The sequence below is a fragment of the Globicephala melas genome, chromosome 8, assembly GCF_963455315.2.
Source record: "Globicephala melas chromosome 8, mGloMel1.2, whole genome shotgun sequence".
NCBI lineage: Eukaryota > Metazoa > Chordata > Mammalia > Artiodactyla > Delphinidae > Globicephala > Globicephala melas.
This window is the reverse complement of record NC_083321.1, coordinates 4,697,347-4,725,144: the sequence shown is the minus strand read 5'-3', so window position 1 is coordinate 4,725,144 and position 27,798 is coordinate 4,697,347. Positions and strand designations below refer to the sequence as shown.

Sequence of the window (27,798 nt, the reverse complement as noted above, 5' to 3'; positions counted from 1 at the left end):
GAGACTCCGGTGAGACTTTTGTCAGGGCAGCTGCCACGCTGATTGTGCTGCTTCTGGGACTTTAGAACAGGTGATTTGTGCACACGGACAGGAACCAGAAGGTACACAAGGGTGTCCAGGCCAGAACAGGTGCCTTCTTCCACCTGCGCAGGAGAGACCCAGGTGGCGGTCATGACTGTATGACTGTTTTCATAACTCCTCGGGGTAACTGTCAGCCTCTTCCACACTCACTCACCCTCCTTGTGTTAATTTGATCAGGTGAATTGCTGACATAAAATGCAAATGTGATTTTCTATGGCACGTGAATTAGCCACTTTGATGTAGAAATCTTTATATTTTTTATTTTTCTTACTTGCTAGAGTACAGGTAGGATTTTGAATGTTTATTCTGTGTTTTCATGTAAAGCCTAATCGACTTGCTTTATGTCCATAAACTATTAAGTGGTGTATTTGCTTGCTCTTTATAGGGTGTTAAATTTTTAGTCCTCATTCTTTGAGAATTAATAATGAAAGTGAACAGAAATAAAAGATTATGGTGTGTTTGTATTAGGGAACATGTGATAATTTAAGAGATTTTTTTCCCCAAGAGGTTTTTGAATGTTGTAACAATTAGAAGGCTTTCCAATTTGACATCTTACTACTAATTCAGCATTTGCTATTCCTAAACTTAAAGTGGTGGTGGATTTTGGAGGGGGCAGCTAGATGGGTCATGACTGAAAGCATCCTAAAGTTGATAGTTCCCAAGTGGTGTGTCTTTCAGTTGTGGCTGTTCTCCTCTAGATTGTGGATTTCCTAAAGAAGAAACGTGACTTTGTGGACCTTATTATGAAGCACATAGGAACATCGGCCATCATGGACTTGTTGCTCAGGCTCCTGACTTGCATTGAGCCCCCACAGCCCAGGCAGGATGTGCTGAATGTGAGTAGGATCACGGCCGCTGTGGACGGGCTGGGGAGTGGCGCTCGAGCTGCTGGGCTGCTCAGTCTGGGCGGGATTCTAGGGGATTGGTAGAAAGTGGTCTGGGAAACGGGGGTGGGGGGTGAATTCCAAAATGGGAAGAGATTCAGATCTTTCAGGATTAGGATTCCTGACGTGTACATCCCTAGGTACATAGGCTGTCTCCTTGTGAGGGGTTCTTTCCCTTTGCTGGTCTGTTCTTCAGTGGGAGTAGGAAGGTAGAATGGGAGCTAAAAGTCTCATCTGAGAATTCTGTGAGGCTTCTTTCTTGAGAAGATGGTCACACTGCAGAGATATCTCTGAAAGTCAAAAAGAAGAGGTGTTGGCATTTCTAGGGAATCTGGCTTCAGAAGTAACTTTCTTCTCGTGGATACCTAGGAGCATGGGATAAGAAGGAGAAAGGACTTTACCTCCAAAAGGGCACATATTTTAAAATTTGGTGAGGTGGTTATTTCAGGACACGTGTGTATCCTGAGGCGCTGCCTTGGGTGGGATTTGGGTGGGCAGATGAGGGTGTGAGTGACTTGAAGGTGAGGTTTCTCACAGCCTCTCGTCTTTGCTTCTTGTCTTCTGTCTCTTCCTCTCTTTTGTCCCTTTCACCGCCTCCTTCCAGAACCATTCCCCAGTCCAATCCATCTTTTTTGTTTTTTTAATTAATTAATTTTTGGCTGTGTTGGGTCTTCGTTGCTACGCGTGGGCTTTCTCTAGTTGTGACGAGCGGGGGCTACTCTTCGTTGCGGTGTGTGGGCTTCTCATTGCGGTGACTTCTCTTGTTGTGGAGCACAGGCTCTAGGTGCATGGGCTTCATTAGTTGCGGCACGTGGGCTCAGTAGTTGTGGCTCACGGGCTCTAGAGCGCAGGCTCAGTAGTTGTGGCGCACGGGCTTCGTTGCTCCATGGCATGTGGGATCTTCCCGGACCAGAGCTCGAACCCATGTCCCCTGCATTGGCAGGTGGATTCTTAACCACTGTGCCACCAGGGAAGTCCCTCAATCCATCTTTAATACTCAACCTCAAACCTTAGAACTCTGGAAACAAGTTTTATTGAAAAAGCTAAAGACCTGAAGGCCCAGAAGGCGGGTCTGTCGGGTGGTGTCCCAGGGAAGGACATGTTCTACCAAGGTGGGCAGGCGTGCCGGAGCGTGTGTTTGTGTGAGTGGGAGAGTCTGGGGGTCGGGTCAGGGCTGGGTCTGTAGGAGCAGGCAGAGGTCTACTGAGAACCGTGGTCATGTGAGGAAGTCAGCTGCGGGGGCCTCGTGGATGGCCTGGGAGTTGCCTGTGGGAGAGGGCCCTAAATTGGGACTCTGGCCCTTTTTAGGTGTGCTTTTGTGGATGTGAGTCTCTTCTCAGTAGAGGTTGGGGATTCCAGGGAAGGTAGTTGAGGATAGGAGGGATGGTCACCTTTATGTTTGGATTATTATTGGGGGAAATTATTCAGTGTGGTTTCTTAGGATTCCTTTGGTCACTGCTGGGTTGAATTTTAGGGCCCACTTCCAGAGGAATAGGTGCGTTTCTGGAGGGGTGTGGCGGTGGGTCGTGAATAAAGGCGTAGCTCGGGGCAAGGCTAGTTAGAAACCCCTCAATGTCTTGCTTTGATTGGGGGGCCCACCGTGGGCTTGGGCTGTCGGTGCTTGTTAATAGCTGCGGACTCAGTGAGGGTGGGCGTGTGATTCGTTCACTGACCACAAAGTTTCCTACTTTTTCTCTTGGCCGTCAGGACCCTCTGCCCCACCTCCTATGTAGAGGTGTTTGCATCCTGTTTTAGGTCGTTGCTACTCAAAGTTTGGTCCCAGACATCACCTGGGAGCATGTTAGAAATCCCAGGTCTCACCCCTGCCCTGCTGAGTCAGAATCTGTGTTTGAACAGATTCAAACACAGTGTACTTCACGTACACATTTTAAAACATCTTAAAATGTAAAGTTGGGCCTCTGCCTTTGTGGTAGTCTCCTAATAGCTTTTGTTTGCATTTTCCTTTGGCATGTTCTCCTTAAGGAGCCTAGAGACAACCTAAGAATTTCTCCACATGCCTTTATCAAAGCGTGTCCGATTTCTTGCCACCCACTCCTAGCCTCACCCCACCCCACGCCCAGCCCCGCCGCCATCTCTGTTAACCTTTGGGATTTTGTGTGTGTGCACGCCCGTTCCAGGTAGTGAGTGCCTTGTTTATTACGGTGTTCCTGTTCCTTGTGGAACTAATATTACGCCGGCTGATTTTTCATTTATTCTCATCCCCTTCATATTTTCATTCATGGCAGTATTTCGTATATGGTGGAAGAAGAGAGTGTCCTAATCATGGTGATAGCTTGCTAGCATGTGGCAGGGCAGACAAACTCTGTTTCTGTGGTGCCCGCCAGCCCCCACGTTTCCTGCGGTTGTTTTGGTTTTAGAAGGTAAAAAGTTCATCATGTGTTTTAAGCCAGAGGCTTGCTACTAAATATTGCTTTTCTCAGCCTTTTTGAAGCTCTCTTAAAGTGAATGCTCTCTTACAGAAAATGTATAAGTTCCATTCCCCCCGCCTTCATGTCCAAAGTACAGACCGTTTTAGTACCCAGTGTCTGAGAATTAACATCACTAAGAAACTGATGTATAGAATTTTTGGATGTGGGTATTGTGACTTGGGGAGTAGTTGGTACTGTAGCTACTGTTAAAATAATATATTCACTGGCATTTTCCTTGGGGGACTTTTAATTTCCTGTAGTGTTCAAAGTCCAGAGAAAACCTGTAACATTCTACTTAAAATGTGATGGATATTTCCAAGTATGTTTATCTTCATTGGGGCTTGAACAAGAGCCACTCATTGCTATGATTACTTCTACAATGTGTTTTACAGTGGTTAAATGAGGAGAAAATTATCCAGAGGCTTGTGGAAATAGTTCATCCATCGCAAGAAGAAGATGTAAGTTCTCTTGTGTGACTATAAACTTGATTTAAAAAAAAAAAAAGAACCATGTTTATTTGGGCACAGAGCATAATTGTACTAGATGTGAAGGTAGAGGGTAGGTAACAGCGATCACCTGGCATTCTTCAAGTTGACAGGTTTCTAAACACCAAAGGCTTTTTAAAATACTGCATTTTGCCGATACTCAGAAAATTTCCCGGAATGTGAAACAGTGAGCCTTGGGTCTAGCTCCTTCTCCTTCTTAGAGCTGAGACTTCCTGCTGCATCTGCTTGCCTTTATTACAAACCTCCTCCACACTTTGTTTTTCTTTTATACCCATCATTAGTCCAAATGATGTGGCCACGTCTGTGTGCATTTGTTTTTTCCATTCTGGCTAAAGCTTTCCAGACAGCGCAGCAGGATCCTGGTCACCATTGAATCCTTAAGAGGGATGAGCTCTTGGTGGTTCTACTTCCTGGCTCGGGCTTTTGTGCTGACAGGTTTGGCCTTTGTCCTGGGTGCTAAAGATTGACTTGGCAGTAGAATTGAAGCTACTTTGGAGTTTGCACGTTGAGCTCCATGCTGAGGGGATGCTTGGGGGCAGGGTGGGGTCTCCAGGACCAGGGGGTATGCTGCTGTAGAGGAGGCTGTCCCCCTACTTCTCTGCTGCTGCCCTTGTTGCTGCCTTCAGTAGTGGACTGACTCTTGTGGAGCTGCCAGCATTTGGCCATTTCTGCCTATGGAAATGACAGTTCCACGTGGTTCAAGGTAGTATCTACAAAGGAGTTGTTTCAAACAACATGCAGGGTATGTCATGGGGCATGGGCAGCCTCCTTGGATGCCTCTAGCTTGGACTAATTGGAGAGTGAGCGCCATAGAGGAGACAGTGCAGAGGAAGGAGCATGTGGCCGGAGCATGTTCTCCCCACCAAGACAGATTTCCTGTGGAGGTAGATGTAGCCCCTTCTACTGCAGTCCATTAAAAAACTTTTGGTACCTGGAGTTTATCTAAAGCAGCCTCCCCATCCCACCGCCCCCTTCAGAAAAGAGAAGAGCTAACCATTAAAGGGGCTGTTGATTCCCACCCTCCCCTGAGACAGTACATCATGTGCTCCCTGCAGTATCGTTACTGCTGACTCTCAGGAAGGACACTCCAGTGTGTGCACGTACTGGGTGCTAGAGCTTCGACGGCGCCCTCGGCCTGGTTGGGGTGATGAGCCCTCCTGCTGTGGCTGGGGGAGGTGGATGGTTCCAAGAGCACATTTCCCATGTGCTGGAAATGTGGCCGGTGCAGGCCGAGGAGAGTGAGGACAGGAGCGTGGCCTGCCCTATTCATGGGGTAGGGAGGACACATCCACAGACGAGGCTTGCTCATCACTAGGTTCCTGCTCAACAGGTACTGTCCTTGTCTGAAGGGTCCAGGAGAAGTTGACAGAGGAGAAGCCCAACTCTGCAGCAACTTTTTTTTGCAAAGGACAAAGCGTTTGGGGCATCAGCACCTTCTCTAACTGACTTGCAAGAGAAGTTAATTTTGTCTTTTGGACAGTCCTGTTGATACTTCCGTTTTGTATTAAGTGATGAATTGCATATATTTATTGAGGAAATGTTAGACTCCTGATGGCAAACAGTGGATTTTGATACCCTGGTGTGTGTTGTCATCTGTGCTGGAACCTGCTGGTCTCACTGGGCAGGTGGTGCTCAGTGCCACATGCCACGGAGCATAGGCGTTTGGTGCTGAGATTTCAAACTTTCCTGTAGAATAGCACACTGCGCACTGAAAGAAGTAATATTTCTTATCCATTAGTATATTCCAGAAAGCTGCGTTTATTTTTTTAAGCCAAAGAATTGTGTTCATCTTTCTTTGCTGCTAAAAGGATATAAATTTGGGGGGTTATATTTTTCTTCAAGTATTTAATTAAAGAAATTTTTCCTTGTCAGAACTTTAATTACATTTCCCTACACAAAGTAACGTGTATTTTGTTTGTGGTATTGTTAAGTAAAGCCTGGAAGGGTAAAATACTCATGCTTGACATATGTTATTTCTTTGGACCCTGGCTTTTTATTCACTGTAGCTTATGGCCAGTGTTAATTTGTGTTATTTCTTAAGCAGTTCCTTCACTAACTTTATTTTATTATAAATTTGACTTCTGATGTGTTTTATAGTTAAAATTGTACTTCTTTCCTTTAGCGGCATTCAAATGCATCACAGTCACTTTGTGAAATTGTTCGCCTGAGCAGAGACCAGATGTTACAAATTCAGAACAGTACAGAACCAGACCCCCTGCTTGCCACTCTAGAAAAGTATGTTTGAAACTCTCTTCTTGTTCTTTTTTCATATTGATGCTATTTGATGTGCTTCCAGTGTAAGTACTTGGTAAGTGTTTCTTACGTGGGAATCCTGTCCCTGGAAAATAACCTGTGGATGGCTGAGAAGGCAGGAAAACCTGCTTATCTGATCTCAGCCAGTCGTGATGCCCATTGGAGACTTACAGGGTAAGAATGTCAATAAATGACATTTATATGTAGACTTTGAACTTTTCAATAATTGTAAACTAAGTTCTATAAAACTATCATGGATGGGGCAGTGACATCATAACTGCTGTCACTGCCTCCATGGTGTTTGGGGAAGATAGGTATATGAAGTAATTTGACCCATCTTAGTCAGTGATTTTTTCTTTTTTTAAATTTTTTGGCCATGCCGCGTGGCTTGCGGGATCTTAGTTTCCCGACCAGAGATTAAACCCGCACCATCAGCAGTGAAAGGGCCAAGTCCTGACCACTGGACCACCAGGGAATTCCCAGTCAGTGATTTTTAATCAGAAGTTCTTCTTAGGATCCACTGTACCTTGGCAGCTGACTGGGGTAACCTGACCAGACCTGATTCGAAGGCTTATACATCTTGTATGTTTTGTTTCTTTATATTGCTTCTGCCCTTATTTTTAGATAATTCCTAATGAACAGACATCTCATGTGTTTCAGGTGGAAGACAGCTTGGGGGTGGTGTAGTATTTTGAAATCTGCGAATGGCCAACCTACCATACTGGTATTTGTAGATTCATACATTTTCAGGAAGAGTATGGGCATACGTTTGCCTGCATCCCTACAACTGAACGTTATTTTAGTAAACAAAAATAAGGCATTTCCCCACTTTGGATGAGTAACTGGAAAGAGTGCCTACAGTTAGCGTTGTTATGTACGAATGGCAGTCTCGCATCAGTTTACTGCTACTGTTGTTCTTCTTAATGACTTTGTTGGAATTCTTTAGTCCTCCTGTATATTGAGACTCGTTTGCATCTTTTGGCCGGGAAGACCCTTTTATTAAACTAAGACATTTGTGTGTATTGTTTACTTGGCAAGTGTGAGACAAACAAGGAACAAATTAGAGACAAGATATCTTGTTTTAAACTCTGTATTCTGAGAAATAAAGTTGTATTTTCCCAGTGTGCATTGTAGAATCGGAAGGAATTGACTAGTTCTCTCAAGTAGCAAGACAAGAGATTATCAGCTTCTGAGTAAAATGTCATCTTACCTGCCCCATTTCAGTTATTCTTGGGCATTATGGCCTATGTACTCCTTTTATAATATACAATACCGATAATTGTAGTAGAAATAGGTTGAACCATGTAAAAATTAACTTACTCAAGGTTAAAAAATGTTGACTGACAGTAATTTCATATGGTTCATGACTGCACTGTCCAATAGAAATATAATAAAAGTCACATGTAATTTAAAAATTCTAGTAGCCATATTAAAGTAAAAAAATAGGTGAAATTAATTTTTATGTTTTATTTAATAGGTACAAAATAATATTTCAACATATGTTCATTTAAAAAATTATTAATGAGTGAGTCTACATTCTTTACTTCGTGCAAAGTTTTGGAAATCCAGTGCGTAGTTTACACTTAGAGCAGGCCACTTCAGACTAGTTACCTTTTGAGCGTTCTGTGGCCACAGGTGGTGCTTGGCTCCCTTCCTGGACTGTGCAGGTTCACCCCGAGTGTCAGGCTGGTCAGTAGTAATCACTGAGTTCTTCTGTGCCAGCCCTCTCTTCACTCAACTCTATTTGGACTAAACGTGGGATCTAGCTATTGGAGCCTCTGTGTGCACTAGCTAATATATTTCAGACTGTGTTTTTAGACCTGGATCAGGCAACTGTACTTTGATGCAGAGAGGTACATAATCAACATCATTAAATGTTAGTCAGAGTAAATTTCTTCAACTACATGGTCCTAAAGAGTTAGGGGCTCCATGGTGTCACTGAGTTAAACCTTCACTGCACTGAGCATCGGGGAGACTTAACTCTATAACAGTGCTTCCCACACTCTTCTTGAGGATGAGAACCAACCCTTTTTAATATCAGACGTGTTCCCACATTATAGTCGTTCTCTTTAGTATCTGTTGATTGAGGAAGTACACAGTGACCAAAGGCTCCTGTGAGCTTAGTAAGCTTTTATTAATTTTAACAGTATCTGTGTATATTTTATATATTGTTATATATCTGTATGTATTTGATTATCACCTAATAATATATAGCAGTGTTGTGTTATAAGCCAGTCTACTCGGTATACAGGCTAACCCCCACATAAACACCGTACGTGTAACTGGAAGTGTAGGTTAGCACTGCAGGAAAAATTGGAAATGAGCTAAGGTTAAAGAGAATGGTCAAGGTGGGTAGGGATACCAAAAGGCCTCTAAGAAAGTGGACCGAGGTGTTAGGTAGTGAGTGTTAGCTTGGGAAACAATCTGAGCTTAAATTGAATGTATTTAATTTAGTAGCTCTGTTGTGGGAAAATCTGAAGTTCCAGAATTCCTTTAAAACTAGTTGTGTTAGGGAGGGTTGGACCAGGCAGCTCCTAATTCTTGATACTAATGAGCTTACAGTGGGTCGGCCTCTGGGCCGGGTTGAGCCCAGTTATTTTTATAGATGCGAGTCTTTAGCTGCCCACACAAAAACAAAACAAAACAGAAGTGCGCCATCGTCTCAAAGGCCTGGGTGAAGAACCTGGCTGGCCTCGTGCGTAACACAGCTCACATAATGAACTTTATTGGTGTTCGTCTACGAACTCCATTTTTTTTTTTGCGGTACACGGGCCTCTCTCTGTTGTGGCCTCTCCCGTTGCGGAGCACAGGCTCCGGACGCGCAGGCTCAGCGGCCATGGCTCACGGGCCCATCCACTCCGCGGCATGTGGGATCTTCCCAGACCGGGGCACGAACCCGCGTCCCCTGCATCGACAGGCGGACTCTCAACCACTGCGCCACCAGGGAAGCCCAAGAACTCCATTTTTTAAAAAGTGGAAGTGAATATGTCTTCTCATTTGTAAATAAATGCCTTATTATTTAAAGAATATGAAGGCATTCTTTTTATCCTGTTTAATAAGCTCAGTTCTTCAGTTTATGATTTCTTCTGTATTTGGTGATATTTGTATGTTTAGCTAAGACTCAGAATATGGCTCAGCTGCTGTGTTGCATCTTGACCGTCACATTTTTGCTGGTTATTATCTCATTTTTGTCCATTAGTAGAACGCTGTCCATGGGTATGGTAGACTTCCAATTTGATGCAGCCATGAAAGAGTGAGAACCTCTTTGTTAGCCACTCCCTTCAGGCGTCAGGGTTTATGAAAGGTGATATTGCTCTCTGGAAAGTTAGACACTACAGCTGAATGAGAAGGTGGACATCTACAGTTGGATGCCCTGTCGGTACCCCTCTACCTGGGGTGAGGCTGCTATTTGAAGAATATACGTATTTACAGAAAAGCAATCTGTTTTCCAGAGCTCAGTTCCAAGTTTAATAGTTACTCTGTAGACTGCTGTGTGTTTAGTGACTTCTACAGTACTGTTTTGGGTAGAGATCTCACAAGCAATTCTAGTGCTGGTCTGAGAGTACTTGAAAGCTACTTCCTGCAAGGGGATCCTCTGAGGTTAGACACCAGTTTTATTTGCTTCCCCCAAAGAGAAGGAGATTCTCTCCTACTTGCTGCCCTAACCTGGCAAAGGAACTGGTGTTAGTAGCCAGTGAGCACAGCTGTACCTTGGGGTGACTAGTGTGTCTGCCAGGTGGGCACCAGGGACAACACAGCTGTCCCTCTCATTGCTAAGGTGATTCCATTTCTTAATCCCCATGGGTTCTAAAAATTACTGAGATCCTAAGAAACCGGTTTTCCTTGAGAACATCCGTATAAATGTATTCACCTAACAGGTTACCCTTGTATTCTACATTAATTGTGACCTTGTATACATGTATGGGGGGTGTCATGGGAAGAGCCTGTGGAGAATACTTTTGGGGCAGTAGTTCAGTCACACCCATTTCACTGCTACCACATTATTTTGGTTTACCAAATTTTAGTTGTAGAGTACAGTGCAGCAAGTGATGTTATCTTGTATCTGTTTTAGATCTTTGTTAATTATACATGAATGCCTTTGTGGGAAAACATTTATGGTTTCTTTTGTAAAAAGTCCCCTCCTTCTGTGGGGCTGAAGGGTTCTGAGTCTTTTTACCGCCCGTCCCCACCATCTGAGTAGGAGGTGACTTCCAGTCGTGAGGTGTTTGTTGGCTTTCAACAAGATTGGCAAAGGCAAGCAGGGCCCAGATGACTTTGCTGAGGGGAAGGGATAGGAATATATATATATATATACGTCTGTGTTACATTTATGATAAGCAAGATCACTGGCCTTCCTTACAGATACATGAAACATAAAATATTGTCAGTAAATACGCACGAGTGAGGTTGAACTCTTCTATACTCGTCTTACTGATACCATGACCTTTTTCTCCGAAGTTGTTTGTGTTAAACAGTGTTACAATTAGTGCTCGACTATTGATTTGTTTTCCTAGGCAAGAAATCATAGAGCAGCTCCTATCAAATATTTTCCACAAGGAGAAGAATGAATCGGCCATAGTCAGCGCAGTCCAGATATTGTTGGCTTTACTTGAGACACGGCGACCAACGTAAGTTTTCCTTTCTATCTTGCGAAATGAGCCATTTGGTTTTGCTTTTAGAATTTTTAAAAGCTGGGAGTTAAGTTGTTGGTTGATCGCTACAGTATCATGCCCGTGAATTTCAGGTGTTGAATCTTTTTCTACTATATAAATAGTTTTATATGAATGGGATGCATAGATGCAGTTGAACTGTATGGTTTGGTAAACACTATTGGCAATATGTGGATTCTAGTCATTTGGGGTATTGTAGTAGTTACCAGAATGCTTCTGTAATAAGTCAAACCCATACAGAATGGCTCAAACACAAGAGAAGCTTATTTCTTGCTTATGAAAATTGAAAATAGGTGTTCCTGGTTTGTATGCAGCTCTCCTCCAAGTGGCAGTTCAGGGCTCTTTCCATCTTGTGATTCTGTCCAGTGCTTGCTAACTTGAGGCTTTGGGTTGTTTTTTTCCGGGGATTCACATATGAGGCAACTACAGTTCATTAGGCTGTTTAAAAATGGACGGGCAGGTGGCTTGAGGCCTTAAGGAAAACTTTGTGCTGTGTGTTTCAGAATCAGAAATATAGTCTTGTTTTCCCTATGTATGTGCCTCTGGACAAGTCAATTAATATTTGTCATATTATTCTTTTTTTTCTTTTTTTCTTTTTTTCTTTTTTTTTTTTTGCTGTACGCGGGCCTCTCACTGTTGTGGTGTCTCCCGTTGCGGAGCACAGGCTCCGGATGCGCAGGCTCAGCGGCCATGGCTCACGGGCCCAGCCACTCCGTGGCATGTGGGATCTTCCTGGACCGGGGCACGAACCCGCGTCCCCTGCATCGGCAGGCCGACTCTAAACCGCTGCGCCACCAGGGAAGCCCTGTCATATTATTCTTTACAGTTTATACCCAAAGCTAATTTACTTATTAATTGTCAGAGTTTTCCTAATTGTTCTCTGGAGAATGAGAATTTGAAGAGGTATGTATGTGTTTGCATTCTGGGAACATGTGGTTTAGAGATTAGAATTTGTATTTTCTTACCCACTATTGGATCCATCCAGTAAAGCAGAGGGCATGAAGAGGAGGAGAGACACGGTCTGCTGTCAGCATATGAAAATTTAGCCATCCAGCGTTTCTGGATTTAGTTTGTGATGTCATTTTGGTTTCCAGCAAAATAGTAAACACAGCCTTACCAATCCCTGCCTCCCAAAGTCTTCATCTCTATTTCTGGTTCTTTAATCTCTGGTTAGTGATAATGGAAGGGCAGTGTGGCAGCACTGCTTCAGCTGTGTTGTCATTTGGAGTTGTATCTGCAGTTTTGACTTTGCCTATGTCTTCCCTGGTAAATCATATTTTAAATAGCGTAACCAGTAACTTAAGGTATTAATCAGGTGATACAGGACTGTATCTTGCTACTCATGCTGCAAGGCAGTTGCATCATCTCTCAAAATGGTTTAAAAGCACATGAGCTGGTGCTGAGAGATTTATATTGACAACTCTGTCTTGAGAATGGAGACGATACAGTAATAAATGACAGGAAGGAATTTCTGATCAGAAGGAACTTATCCTCAGACCACAAAGGTTTATCAAATACTAAGCACGATTAACTTTAAAGAGGGGCAGGTGGAGGGGTGGTGGACAACTGAGATCTTAGCCTTATCCTTATGTGATTTCTGAATCCCTAGGATAAAGGATAAATCTTAAAAATATTTGGACAAGAAAAAAGTGGGTTAACTACAAAGCAAATCACGTTGCCAGACATGTCATTTGTAAAGCTAACTAAACACTGAAAAACAGGGGGCAGGATTGTGACCCTGAAGCACTTTTGTTGCTGTGTGAGGGCAGGAGGCATTTTCAAGCGTATGGACCTCAGTGTCCCATCCGTGTCCTGTACCTGGGCCAGATTACTCGAAGATGGACTTTACCGAAGCCAAGCAGAAAAATAAGGTAGAATAAAGAACTTAAGATAAGGAAATATGTTGGTGAAAGTAATGATAAATGAAACAGATAGGAATGTGACAATTCATATGACTATGAAAGTTATGTTAAGAATGAATAATTGAATAAGTCAAATGTTGAAAAAAAACCCCCAATAAATTCCAGATTATTTTAATAAAACTCAAGAAGTAATGAGAGGGCTTCCCTGGTGGCGCAGTGGTTGAGTCTGCCTGCCAGTGCAGGGGACACGGGTTTGTGCCCCGGTCCGGGAAAGAAAGGAGAGAAAGGGTAAGTTAGTGCACAATATAATCCTTATCTTCTACTGAGGAACGGAGGTACTTTGATACACAGTTTCATTTTTCATCTTAAAAAAATGATAGTTCCAATGTCTTTTTTATAAACGTAGAATAATAGTAGGTTATGTAACGCCCAAAGCGCCTCAGGTGCAGGGAGAGCAAGGACACCCTGAGAACTACAGACTCAGGACTTTGCACATACCTGCGAGCCCTGCTCAGGAAGTACTGGAGGCCGGGTAAGAGCCCTGAGAAGGCCTCCCTTGCAGAGTAGGGCTGCGGAGTGCAGCAGCAGGGTCCTTCTCCATTCCCGCCCCTGCTGAATAAAACCCTGAAGCCACTGGCGAAAGGGCAGCAAACCCTGTAACCCTAAAGACTCGATGAGGAGGAAGGGACCAGGAAAATGTCTCTGCCCCACAGGACAAGCAGGGACACTTTTCAGGGCCCAGGCTATTAGAGAGCCCCTACCACTGAGGTAAGGGCAGGATCACCGAGAGGGCCCCACCCCTGAGGTCCATGAGCACTTCCGCTGCCTGAGACTGAGGCTGAACCAGAACAACAGAGCGGTCCTCCCCACCAGGCCACCACACATCGAGTGACGAGAGCAGCGTGCTGGCGGAGGGAAGGCTGCAGTGTGGAAGGAGGCCATCAGCACAGGAGCAGGCTTGAAGGGAAGAACCTCAGCCAGGGGCAGAGCAGAAGTTGAGAAAACCTTGGCAATCCATCCCTAACTATAAATACAAAGTGACTTGAGACACATTTAAAGTCTTCAGTGTGCCGAGAGAAGTCAGTCATAGGAACAACAAAACCCAAACCTAACTCAGCTGCTGACTATAAATTGATCCAGAAACCCCACACTAAAGACCTAGAAAAAAAGGGGTGTATCCATTGCAAATACTAGTTATATCAGTCTCTGTTGTCTTACACAGCATGTCCACATCACAGCTAAAAAATTGCAAGACAAAGAAGCAAGATAAAAAGAACCCAAACAAACTGAACTCTCAAGAGAAAAAGCAGTCAGGAGAACTAGATTCAAAAATGTTGGAACAATCTGGTAGGGAATTTAAGATAACTATGATTAATGTGTTAAAGGCTTGTGGGAAAAGTGAGCAATATGTGAACAGATGGAGAATTTTAACAGATATGGAAGATCATACACAAATGCTAGAAATGAAAACTACAACAGAAATTGAAGAATGCCTTTGGGCTCATTTGTGAACTTTGACATAGTTGAGGAAAGGATCAGTGTAGGACACTAGAAGTTACCGATACTGAAATATGAAGAGTTAAACCAGGAAGACAGTTGCTTTGTGAGGCCTAGAAGTCATGAAGCATCACCAGGAACAAGTAACCGTGTGCCCAGATCTCAGTTTCTCATGCCATCCTCCAGTAAAGGAACCAGGGCTTCATGGAGAAGTGGCTGGTTCTGCAACTGGGCTAAGAAGTATACAAGATGAATGTGGAGCATCCTGTGGTGCAGACAGTAAGGACGCGCTCCGAGAGAAAACCCACGGCACCGGGTGTGTGAGAGGGGCACGGGCCAACTAAAAGCTCCCAGTGGCCAGAGCTGGCAACACTTGCACAATAAAATAAGACAGTATTGTTTTATAACACAAAGTATAAAATACCCATGGGTTCATACTGATATAAATAAGTGACTGAATAAGTAAAAGGGGGTGAAGAGACAAACCTCCCCTGTGGGAGAATTCCAAATAGTTCATAATCCCTTCTCAAGGAGGAAGAAAAAGACTGTCCGTTCTTGACGTGTAGACTGCACCTCATGACTTCCTTCTAAAAAGTGCAGTATGAAGAGAGAATAAAATGAGAACTTGACAGTTACTCTGTCAAGTTTGACAGAGAAATCTGACCAGCACTTCCTCAGCCATATAATCAAAGTCAGCAGCCAGCACTGTTGTGTTGATAGTATGTAATGAAAATGTCATTTTACTTGTGTGTTCTTCCTCTCAAAGACCCATGATCATGAGAAAAATGTTAAGACCAGACCCCAAATGAGGGACATTTGCAAAGTACCTGACCAGGAAAGTCTGAGTAACTATCACAGCCAAGAGGAGGCTAAGGACACTTGAAAGCTAAATATAGTGTGGTGTCCTCGGTGGATTCTGGGTCAGAGAAACAACTGTAGGCAAAAACCAAGGAAATCTGAATAAAGTATGGATTTTACGTGTGAGTACTGGTTCATTAATTTTGACAAATGAAAGATAATAACGGGAAACTGGGTATGGGTCACATGGGAACTCTGTACTATTTTTGCAATTTTTTTGTAAATCTAAAACAGAAGTTCTAACAGAAATGGACATAACGTTTAGACAGAAATCAGTAAGAAGCACAGTACTAGCAATTCAGTGGACCTAATTGACGACACCAAGTGCTGGCAGGACTGCAGGGCAGCAGGAAATCTCATTTGTTGCCGGTGGAAATGCAAAATGGTGCAGCCACTTTGGAAGACAGTCTGGTAGTTTCTTAGAAAACTAAACATACTTTTACCATACAGTCCAGCAGTTGTGCTCCTTCATATTTACCCAGAGGAGTTGAAGACTTAGGTTCACACAAAAACCTGCACACAGTTGTTCAGCAGCTTTATCCACACTTGGCAAAGCTTGGAAGCAGCCAGGAGGTCCTCAGTAGGTGAGTGGATAAATAAACCGTAGTTCATCCAGACGGTGGAATATTATTCAGCACTAAAAAGAATGTGCCCTCATGCCATGAAAAGACATGGAGGGACCTTAAATGCAAATGAAAAAGAAAGAAGTGAGGGCGTCCCTGGGGGCGCAGTGGCTGAGAGTCCGCCTGCCGATGCAGGGGACGTGGGTTCGTGCCCCGGTCCAGGAGGATCCCACATGCCGAGGAGTGGCTGGGCCCGTGAGCCATGGCCGCTGAGCCTGCGCGTCCGGAGCCTGTGCTCCGCGGCGGGAGAGGCCACAACAGTGAGAGGCCCGTGTACCGCAAAAAAAAAAAAAAAAAAAAAAGAAAGAAAGAAAGAAAGAAGTGAAAGAAGCCAGTCTGAAAAGGCTACATACATTCTGGAAAATGTCATATTTTACTGTGGAGACAGTAAAAAGATCACGGTTGCCAGGGGTTGGCAAGGGGAGTGAAATGAATAGGTGGAGCACAGGGGACCGTTAGGGCAGTGAAAATGCTCTGTATAATATCATAGTGACCAATACATGTCATTATTTGTCCAAACCCATTAGAGTGAACCATAATGTAAGCTGGGTTCTGGGTGGTGATGATGTGTCAGTGTAGGTTCATGGATTGTAATAAACATACTCTGGTAGAGGATGTTGATAATGGGGAGGCTGTGCGTTTGTGGGGGCAGAGGGTATATGGGAGTCTCTGTACCTTCCCCTCCATTTTGCTGTGAACTTAAAACTGCTTCACAAAAATAGCTTTAATAAATATCAACCAGTATAACTGATACCAACAGACTAAAGAAGTAAAACCATGTGATCATTTCATTACATTCTTGTATGATAAAACCTCTCTGCAAATTAGGAATAGAAGGGAACTTGGAAACTGAAAAACAAAAAGAAAACCCATAGCTACCATCATTCTTAATGGGCAAAGACTGAAATCATAGCCCCTAAAATCAAGGACCATGGCAAGAATATTTCCCGTCACCAGTTCTATTCAGCCTCATGCTACAGGCCCTAGCGGTGCAGTGAGGCAGGAAAGAAAGAAAAGGCATCCAGATTGGGGACTAGGATGTGGACATACGTTTTGTGGGGGGACCATTCAGCCCACTGAACAGCTGAACCAAACAAACAGAGTCAGTGCTGGTGACAGTGAAGCCTCACACTCTCCGACTGGGATGTTAAGTCATGCTGCCATCTCCTAAAAACACCTGGCAGTTTTTTAACAAACAGACCTTTATTGCAATATATTATCCAGCACTCTTAGATATTTACCCAAGAAAAGTGAAAATTGTGTCACACAGAAACTTGTAAGTGAATATTTGTGCCCTTTATTCATAATCATCCCAAACAGTAAATAAGCAAAGTTTCCTTAACTGGTGAGTGGTTGAGGGAGCTGCGTGGATGCAGATACCGCGCATCTGGACTGTAGATCTCTGTTCAGAGAGGAAGGGAACAGACTCCCGATGCCCCAAACAGCCATCACTTCTTGTGCCTTTCCAAGTCTGTGTTCCAGATTTCATGTATCTCTTCGGAATATCAGCACAGGTTTTGTTTTGGATTTGGCAGATTTTTACATATATTTGAAAGGATTAAAATGTGAGAAACACCATGGATATTGATTGTAGTACCTGAGTCAAGGCAGGTACATAAATTGATGCTCACTAAGTATTTATTAGATGAACAAATAAAATGTATATGAATGATTAAGGAATTTTAGTATATGTTTTTGTATGGGTTTTTTTTTTTTTCCACATAAGTGGGGAAAAGCGGATCATTCTATAAATGTGGCTTAGAAGTGACTCGCCACTTGGGGAAAAAAACATCATGTCTATACCTGTTTTGCATAAAAATAAATTCCAGATGAGTTAAATGAAAAACACCAGAGGAAAAGTATGCAAATACTCATAGGATTATGGCATTGTAAAGAACTTTTAAGTATGGCTTCCTGGACAGAGACCATAGTGAAGAATGCTATATTTGGCCACATAAATTATTAAAACCCCTACACATTAAAAAGCACTACAATCAAAGCAAAAGGCCTTTACTCTACCTACTCCCCCTTTCTAGGAATTGAGTTTCTGAAGGCTGTTCCGTGTAGCTCTTAGAAATCACTTGCCCGTGTGAAATATTTTCAAGTAACAGCCCTAATAACCACTCTCTAGGTGTTCGCTGTGTCCGGCAGCGCCCTCAGTCCTTTGTCTACATTAGCGTGGTCCCCACAGCAGTCCTGGGAGGGACATTCTTCAGTGGTTCCCGTTTTCCATATTAGAACGAATTACTGGTGAGTGAAGGTCCAGGGTTCAGGCTCAGGCAGTCGTGCTCCAGCAGCTACATTGTTAAGCGCTAGTTTGCACTGACACACCACTCTCAGGTTTATCTTTTAATCTGAATTGTACACCCACATTTTTAGACCCCTCCCTCCTTATGTCCCCAAACTTTGAGAACCCCTGTGCTTTCTAAAACTGATTGGGATTTGGGAGTCTCATTCCACTCGTAATTGTTTTTCTAAAAGGAGTGGTTTATAATGAGTATAGATGAAGCTTTATGCAGAAGAGTAAGTTAAGACTTTTAAATAGGAAGCAGTGTTGATTAGTCAAAAGAAACTGTATAGAACTAATACAGGCTTGTTTATTATTAACAGTCTTCCAGTGGCAGGCAGTGTGATGTGTCCTGTAATTCAGGGATCTCCTGCTGCTTTCCAGATTTTCTGGTTAGAGACCTGATATTAGTACAGTAGGTATAAGGAGTTAAAAGGTTTAGGAGAGAATGGGAAGAAATGGATATAATTTCTCACCCGACACTGTACATCTTTGGATTTCAGACCATGTTGGCTGATCCCTATCAAGGTTTTATTACACCCTCTTCCTATCCTTCCAGAAATTTTGATATAATCACTATATATTCTATAGCTATTATGTATATCCCTATACACTGATACGGAGCACCCTCAGTGATTTGTTCTGAAGTAATAAATAAAATTAACTTGCTTCGTTTCAAGATTTGAAGGCCATATAGAGATCTGCCCACCAGGCATGAGTCATTCAGCTTGTTCGGTCAACAAGAGCGTTCTAGAAGCCATCCGAGGAAGACTTGGATCTTTTCATGAACTCCTGCTTGAGCCACCCAAGGTAAGGCAGCTCTCTGAAGCCCGTTGACCAGCCAGTAGCTAGATTTCAGCTGTTGTTAGAAAGTAGATGAACCTTGTGAGTTAAAGGACTGGCTGTGACTCCCATGTGCAAAGCATATTAGAAGGTACACGGGCAGTTGTTTTCATTGCTCTTGAGCTAGTTTTTAATTGGCTTTTATCGATATATAGCATCTAAATTGATGAATAGAATAGAATTAAAATTAAGTAAGTTACTCATCTGCTTAGGAAACTCAGCTTTTTGTTCTTCCTCTATATTCTGCATACTTACGTGCCAGTACAGTCGTTTTCCTCTCACAGCGTGTTATTGTCACATCTTTGAGGTAAAAGCTAACCTTTTAGGAACTAACCTTTGAAACTGAGCTGTCTTATTCAGAGTTGGAGCAGTGTAACCGCCTGATGAACAGGTATCTCATTTAAGAAGTAGTTGGCTGAATGTGACTTGGAGTGTTAGTTTTTCTGTCGGGAGCATCCATGTGCTAATCCAGAAACGACTGTTAATCAGGCAGCCACTGAAAGCACAGACAGCAGACAGCGAAGACCTCCAAAAGAGGGGTGTCCAGGGTCCATAGTGGTGTCCTTCCGTGACACCCCACCCCCTCGGGTTGGCGCAGATCGAGCTTTAGGGGACAAGGCTCTTCCTTTTGGCATCTCTAGGGTGGAAGGCAGTTCCATGAGAGTTCTACCGCCTGCACTAGTTCTTACACTTTGGTTTTTCCTTCTGCCCTGCATCATTGCATCCAGCATCCCAGGCTCTGGAAAGTGTGTCTCTGTGACGTCTACGGTGCGAGTTACTGGGAAATTAGTAGACTAGTGTCTCCTTTCTAAAGTAGATGTTTTCTGTTTACTTAACCATCTTGTGGAGGGGGAGCTGGTGTTTAACTGTGGCGTCCTTTGTGCCAGACCTGGGAAGAAGAGGAGGGAGAGTAAGGAGAGGAGAAGGATTTGCTCAGGAGAAGAGAAGTGGAAGTTGGAGGGGAAGGAGGTCCTGTGAGAGGAGAGGGTGTGGCCAGGTTCCCCTGACCTGTGTCTCAGGTGCCACAGTCTTCTTTCTAGGTGGGCAAAAAAGGCAGCGTCTAATATGGATTCTCACACTGGTACTCTTCTTGGGCCTAACTCGGAAGTAAGACAGTGTTTGGTTTGCCCTTCCTCTTGTTCACGGCTAGGAGTGAGTTCAGCTTGTGGCTGCTTTTTACTACATGATGTGGTGAGTGAGTAGGTCCGTGTTTATTAGAGCTGTGCCACAGGGAGTGAAACTGGGGGCCGTCCAGTTCCACTGGGCCTGGAGGAGCGCAGGCAGGGGGGCAGGGATCCCCTGTGGACGAGGACATGGAGAAGGGCATCCTCGCTTCGTTGTCACAGGTCATCATCCTTTCCTGCCAAACTTCTGAAGTTCCGGAATGTTCTGTGTCTGTCTTTTGTGATTTCAGAGAATAGAAACTCCCTTTTATGGACAAGAACAGGTTTGAGGTTGATCCTGTTTCAAGGTTGTGATCCAGAGGCAACTTCTGAGTTTGCACTTTTATCACAGATTTGGCAGAGATTGAGAACTGTGATCTAAAACCACTTGTAACTTTTCTTAGTTTCTTAGGTTTCTGGTCAGAATTGGAATATTGCATTTTTTTTCGTGGACTTCAGTAGCTTTCTGCTTCATTCCTGTGGTGTTTGCAATGTTGAAGGCAAGGGGGTACTTGACTTCTTATAAAATTTGTAGTCCAGGGAAATTACTTAATTGTTTTCCCTCATGTTCATTTCATCATATCTTAAAGATATCATCAGTAGGAGTTTTGGATTTTCCTTCAGGTGTAGAATTCAGGCCAAGTTGTTTGCAGGCTTAGTTTACCTAGCGTTGTATCTTAGTACATACTCCTACACCCTTTATTTGTTTACTGAACTGAATTTAATTGGAAAGCTTTTTCTTCCTCAGAAAAGTGTGATGAAGACTACGTGGGGCGTGCTGGACCCTCCCGTGGGGAACACCCGGTTGAATGTGATTAGGTTGATATCCAGCCTCCTCCAAACGAATACCAGCAGTATCAACGGGGACCTTATGGAGCTGAATAGCATTGGGGTCATATTGGTACGATATCCCCTGAAAGATGTCTTAATTTGCCCTTGATACTTTATGGATACATAACTGAAGGTAGAACCTCATAAATTTACAGTATGTGTCAATGACTTTCCTTGGTCCGAGTGTAAACAGTCTTTTATATAGTTTTCCCTTTGAGGTTATCATCAATTTTGAATGCTTTCAATTTTTCAGTAGTAATTTATTGTTGCCGTGCGTAAAGAACTGTATTAGAGAATTTGGAAGATGATTAAGACAGATGTTTCCCTTGAGAAGCTCAGTCTCGTATGGAGGATAGAGTGAGTGTAATCACCCTCTTCAGGGGATTGTATTAGCAATAAACGACTGGGGCTTACAGCATTATTTTCTCTTCATAATTAGCCAAGGGACAAGCTTTGATCTTCTTTCCACTGAGATAGTATACGAGGTCTCTGACACTGTCTTGATTTGAGTCTAAAAGACTGTTTCAATTTAGTGTGAGACTATCTTTTGATTTAGTCTGCTTCAGTGGAAGCAGAAGGGAATGTAAGGGAAAAAGAAGAGCCCAGGAATTACCTGGACTTCCCTGACCCCTGAGTTCCCCAGCTCCAAGGCCTGTGTCTGGGATCCATGGGCCTGGCCCCGGGGCCTCTGCTTGCTCTGTCCTGCCTCTGCACAGCACAGATGGGTTCCCAGGACCCACACTGTACACCCGCTGGCCACACTGTACACTGGGAGGAACTTGGCGTGTGTTTCAAAGGAGAGTCTGGGTGTTTGCTCTTTACATGAAAGGTATTGAATGTACACTTCATATACATTTCTCATGTGATCCTAGGTATAAAACTTCATATACATTTCTCATGTGATCCTGGGCATGATTTTTCAGATCATGCCCAGATAGGGGATACATTCCATGGCTAGTAAGTGGTGGAGCAGGATTTGAATTCACATCCAGTTTCAAACCCATGCATGCTCTATCAACCATTCCCTTTGTTCTTCCTAGTGTCACTGAGATAGGTACTTCAGTTGTTTTTCAGCTTTGTGTTAAATGACATAGCAGTAGAAGGTGTAGAGAGCAGGAACATTTGGAGAAAGATGAGACGCTACAGGATTGCAGTTTCCTTGCCAGCATAACCCTTGCCCTCTGGGGACATAGTTTTTGCCCTACCCTCTGACAGGGTTATAACTTCCTAATCCTGTCTCTGGGCGTCTCACTGAAGTCATCAATCACTAGTCTTTCATCTTCCTAGTAGTAAGTTTACAGCTATTGTTAATTCATTCTGTTGTTAATCTTAGAGCTTCTTTTGAGTGATTAATATGATAAAACTCCTAAGTGGATCATTAATCATTATCTTTTCATTTTGAGATTAGATAACCAAGACTCAGCGATATCCTGAATACATACTTGATGCATTTGTGCTTTTTGGAATTGTCTTTTTTTGTGTGTGTGCTACTGTTACCTTTTCAGGTAATCTGGAAAACCCTTGCACCTCCAGGAGTTCCGCACGTCACCACCTCTCATACCTTTCTTATTTTGCTCTATCCACTGATAGTTCTATGAGTTTTGAATGCCCGAGTGGTTATTTTTTTTAAGGTGTGAGCACCTCAAAATTGGAGACCGTATTTTTGTCTGTCTCCCAGGTTGCACCTAGCACTGTGTGCTGCTCAGAAGTCATCAGTAAGCATTTGTTGAGGCAAAATGAAATTCTCATAAATTTCTTTGGAAATTTACTGAACTCTTAATATCTGTATTAGTCACGTTGAAAACAAAAAGACACTTTCTGTCTGAGAAATTTATTATTGTCTTTATGTGTTTATTGTTGGTCTCTGTTAGTTTCCGTGCAAATTCTGACATGTTAAATGAGCAAATACCATGCTATTTAGTCTATGAAGGCATTTTAAACTGCATTTAAAATAAAATGTGTTCCTTTTAATTTGGCCTATTATACTAGGAACACATCATTTTCACTTTATTAATTCATTATTTGGTGAATGTGTTGCGGTAGTGGCTTAAACATAGAGGAGACTGAATAAAAGAAAGCATTATTTTTCTTTTTTTGTAGGACATGTTCTTCAAATACACATGGAATAACTTTTTACACACACAAGTGGAAATCTGTATTGCACTGATTCTTGCAAGTCCTTTTGAAAACACAGAAAATAGCACAATTACTGATCAAGACTCCACTGGTGACAATTTGTTATTGAAACATGTAAGCTTACTTGGTGTCTTTTTTTCTGCCACTCCTGGTTATAGCATTTTTCTGCTTAAGGTGTGAAGTGAATTGAGGTTTAAGGGTGGGAGGTTACATTTCAGAGTCTGAATATTTAACTTGTAATGGTACTTTTAACCAGTGATTCTGTAAATCATATCCTGGACAATTAACCATTACATGAACTTTAAAAAAAAAAAAAGGCTAAGTGGCTTGCTTATTTGGGAAAATTAATAAATTTGAAGATTTAGAAATCTTTTGGAGATTAAAAGAACAATGCAAATTTAAATACTGCAGAAAACATTTGAACCAATTATTTGGCTTGCCAGAGTTTTAATTTCTTGTGCTGAATATATGACTGAAAGTTGGGAGAAGTGAGTTCTTATGCAGTGTCGAGGAAGCCTCTTCTGGGGGTCTGTTTTCTTTTGTTAAATATGAGGTGATTTTACTAAGTCAGTCTTCAGGTTTCTTCTTGCTCTGAAGTTCTGTGATTGTGTGACATTCTCTAGCTCATACTGGGTTACGCCCAAACCTTGAAGATGGGAAAGGCTAACCTGGAGTAACCAAGTAGATGGGGAAGACAAATGACATTTGAATAAGACTGGCTGTGCACATTCGATAATGCAGCCCACAGCACTGGTCATTGGCGTGCGGAAGTTTGGCAAGCCACACCTATTTTTAATACGAATGCAGTAATGTTAGCTCATAGAGAAGTAAGTGTTGCTCGCATTTAAAATGTACAAGTATTGCTGTGGATTGTGAGTTAAATTTTTGCCAAGGCATAATTTTCTTTACTCCATTTCAGAGTAAAACCTGTCTTTTGCTTTAGGTTAGCTGCTCACTGGTAGCAGTACTTGAAATATATTATTTCCTCGTAGGTTCACTGCTAAAGGCATAGATCCTGTCTTGAATCCCTGTAGTGTTCTGGGGCCCTTGAGTAAATTTATTTTCACGGTGCCTCTGATTTAGCCAGTAATTCACAGCTGTATTAGGCTTGCTGGGTTATATGTATAAAGTGATAGGTATCACTTTTCTGTTTAACTAGAGTTCTGTTTCACTTTAAAAATTTGACACTTTGACATTTATGTCAATGTTAAACTGGAACGTTCCTTTTTATTCAGCTCTTTCAAAAATGTCAATTGATAGAACGAATACTTGACGCCTGGGAAATGAACGAGAAGAAACAGTAAGTAAATTGTTTTCTGATAGGAGTTCAGTTTGATTTTTAATTTGAAGAAAATATACTCCCTTGCCCTAGACAGGGAACAATGAATATAATATAATTACATGGTACAGGCCACTTTACAGTTACAAATGGTTCTCTTGGGACTTCCAGATTATTTAATTGTAACAGATATTTTTCTAGTAATTTACTTTTAGATCCCCCTGTCTTTCTACCTGTCTTGAAAGAACAGGGGTTGGGAGTACTCCCCACCTCTGTTGCTGCCTTTGCAACTTCTTGGTCCTTTCTGAATGGCTGTTCTTCTGAGAATAATGGGGAGTTGAAGGGAAAGAATTACAAAGTAAAGTCCTCCTTAATTAGCACCTTTGTCCTTGTTACCCGGGTTCTCATGGAAGAAAAGAGTCACTTTGTGCTTGGAGCTAGAGGGAGGGTAAAATTGCTTAGTATTTCCTTTTTTAGAAAATTTCCGTTAGCTGATTGGCAAGATTACTTGAAGTATTAGTTGCTGTGTGTGAGTAGCTTTGTTACACAGAGTTTTTTTCCCTAGTGGTTTTGTCTGAAACAGGCATTCCTCTCTAATGCCCTGGGAGCTTTTATGCCATCCCATAGATTCTGAAGCAGGTGGGTATGTTTGGGAAACACTCTCAAGGTATACTTCTTGTGTTTGTTTTTAAGTCAGGTTTATTGAAGTATACATTTTTGGGTATACATTTCTAGGGATTCTGACAAATGCATTCAGTCATGTGACCATCACAGACAAGACACAGAACGTTTCCATCACCCCATAAAGTTGTCACATGCCCCTTTATAGTCTAACCTTTCTCAGGATCTCCCTGCTCTGTGTCTCTGTTCAGATGTCTCTTGCAGTGCCCAGGAGAGCTAGGTAACTCACGGGAGCTGCCTGCTTTGTTTTCTGGGGTTTGGTTTTTAAAAATTGCTTACTAAACACCGATAGGGCTTTGCTTTGACTCTGGGTGGTGAAAGGTGGCGTGTAGGTTGAGGGTGGCAGGGGTTCAGTCTTGGTGGACCTCAGATACTTTCCTCCAAATGGAGCTCCTTTGGGGTGCTGTCTGTGGCCAGAGTGGCGTCTCTGGTTATGTGTCTGCCCCATCTTAGCCTTCCTTGACCCCCTTCCTCTCTGCTTCCTCGTCTCGCCAGTGCTGAGGTGTCCTGTGTGCTCTACTTCCCGCAAGCTCCATCTTCTGAAGGCCTGGCTAATAATATTCCTCCCCTCTTGGGGAGTCCTGAAAGAGCTTTTTAAGGTTTCCTTGAACAGGAAGTCTAAAGAAAATTTGGAGCCTTGGGCCAAAAAACTTGGAGATGGGTGTTTGTTTTCCCTTGTGAGGGTTTGAGGGAATACCAGAGTTTCTGACTAAGAATTTGCCCAGAAGGAACACTCCGGTCGTGGGATCTTACTGTGAAACTGAAAGAGGCTCATAGCAGTTCAGCTAAGGTCCACCTTATGCCTTCAGACCCTTAGGTATTCCCAGGCCCTCTACTAAGCTTATTAGCAGATATTTCATTTTCCAGGCAAGCCTACAAGCACAGTATGGTTTTTCTTAGTGACTCCTGAAAGATTCTCCCTTGAAGCAAAGAGCTCTTCGGTTTGTTTCCTCCTGTCTGCAATCAAAAGTCTTTTGTTTCATAGAATTTAAAGACTTGACACTTTGTAAATATTCGGGCGGAGAAATCACTGTGATGTGAAAAGTTTGTCTAAATGTAAAGATGGGTCATAGTTGTGAAGATTGGACTCTTAAGTGGGGAAGGGGTGAGGAGTAATATGAATGTCTGTGTCCAAGTGGGAAGTGGGCCAGATACAAGTTGACTACCTCTCATCTTGGCCAAGTCCTCAAATCAGCTAATATTTTAACTTGAGAAATGCCATTGGTAGATAACTATCTCGATGATTGATTGATACAATTAAAATTTGATATCTTAGCAAAATGAACCAGCAGAATTCTCACCTCATTTCCCTACAATCTGTTTAAAGTCTGAAAAATAGTTTCACAGAAAGATAGGAAGGAAAGTTACAGAATCATTAGGCATCAGTGAATGTTTGGGGTTTTGTTTTTAAAGATACTGTGTTACTGAGGATGGTTGGTTTGAGTCTTTGAACAGAGTTTGTCCTGTTGACTGAGGCTACAATGTAGTCTTTTGAGTAGACAGTTGCTGCCACACTCCCACCCCCTACCCCTACCCCAACCTGGTTATATTACGTACCCTCTTCTTCCGCCTGTTCTTGTCTTTAGTGCCTCAGTTTTTAGAATGATTGCTTAAATCCACTGTACTTACCAAGCTGTTCATCACTCCATCCTCTCAGGAGTCTGAATATTTGTCCTTTACCCCTGGTAGAGCCGAAGGAGGAAGACGGCATGGCTACATGGGACACCTGACAAGGATAGCCAACTGCATCGTGCACAGCACTGATAAGGGCCCCAACAGCGCCTTAGTACAGCAGCTCATCAAAGGTAATGGGTTTATGGAATTTTCATTACATTTTTGTTGGATTGGAGAAAGGATTTAGGGGTAAAGTGGAAATATTCATAGCTTTTTAAATAGCTGTCTGAAGAGTTTCCTTATATTATCTCGAGATTTGAATGAGGCTCTTGAGAAGGTGTTTGAACAATATAGATTTTTGCTGTATCTCTGTTCTTAGTTCTGCAGTCCTTTTATTAAGTATTGGCAGGCTCAGCCGGTAACTAGTTACCCACTTTCATTCTCTAAGGGTATTGCTCACTAAACCGTTCCTTTGAGCTTGAAGTACTCGTAGGCTGACAGTTGAGCCACTTGAGCTACAATTACTCTTGCTTTTTATTTTCTTCTGAAGTCCCCTACATAGCCTATGGATTGAGTTCCTTTAATGGGCATATTAAAGCATTTAACAGCATTTTTTCCATCTCTCTATTACTAAAATGAACAATATTAGCCAATATCCTAAAGGACTCTTTCTGCACTAGCATTTGAATTTAATCAGCCCAAGGTTACTTGGAAGAAACCGTATTGATGCCTTTTACACTGGCACCAAGGCCTTGAGTCCATCTCCTCCCAAATGAGAGCATCAAGAACTCTGTGTGCTCCAGGTTTGGTACCAGTGGGATTACTAGTCCTGTGACTTACTCTGAAGGCAAAACATCTTCAACCTCTGTGGTACAACATTCGTTCAGTTATTAACTTGCTGAAAATCATCTCTCAGTCTATCCTACTATTTCTCTCTTAAGAATGTTTGTGTTCAAGAGGCTGTTACCTGTTGAATGTGCACGAAAAGTATAGTTGTGGCCCAGTGATGGACAAATTGGGGCTAGCGCACCTGTAATTTTGCTTCTTGAGCGAGATGTTAGCCAGATCATCACACTTTATGTCCTTTGCTGTGCACGTAAATTGGCCATGTGTATGATTTTTTGTTTTTAGATCAGTCTTCGTTTTATGGAAGTTGCTTGCCTTTGTAAGAGTGTGTACACACGTGTGTTTAAGCCATAATTGTCAGATGACAGACAGCCTTAGTGAGGCCTCCAAGATTACAGCTATAGTTTGCATTTTCTCAGAAAAGTATTTGTGTATCCTTTTCTTTACAGTTTCTG

The 27,798-nt window shown here is 42.7% G+C and overlaps 1 protein-coding gene across 13 annotated transcripts in view; it reads left to right on the top strand.

Moving 5' to 3' along the window:
• The window catches only part of PPP6R3 (protein phosphatase 6 regulatory subunit 3), a 126,772-nt gene that overhangs the window by 60,521 nt on the left and 38,453 nt on the right, over positions 1-27,798 (top strand). For all 13 annotated transcript variants that reach the window (XM_060302829.1, XM_060302830.1, XM_060302838.1 and 10 more), the window contains 9 exons: positions 780-917; positions 3,787-3,852; positions 6,023-6,135; positions 10,668-10,781; positions 18,631-18,760; positions 20,705-20,857; positions 22,888-23,037; positions 24,159-24,223; positions 26,573-26,688. In XM_060302829.1, coding sequence (XP_060158812.1) covers positions 780-917; positions 3,787-3,852; positions 6,023-6,135; positions 10,668-10,781; positions 18,631-18,760; positions 20,705-20,857; positions 22,888-23,037; positions 24,159-24,223; positions 26,573-26,688 — 1,045 coding nt within the window. The remainder of the gene's footprint in view (positions 1-779; positions 918-3,786; positions 3,853-6,022; positions 6,136-10,667; positions 10,782-18,630; positions 18,761-20,704; positions 20,858-22,887; positions 23,038-24,158; positions 24,224-26,572; positions 26,689-27,798) is intronic.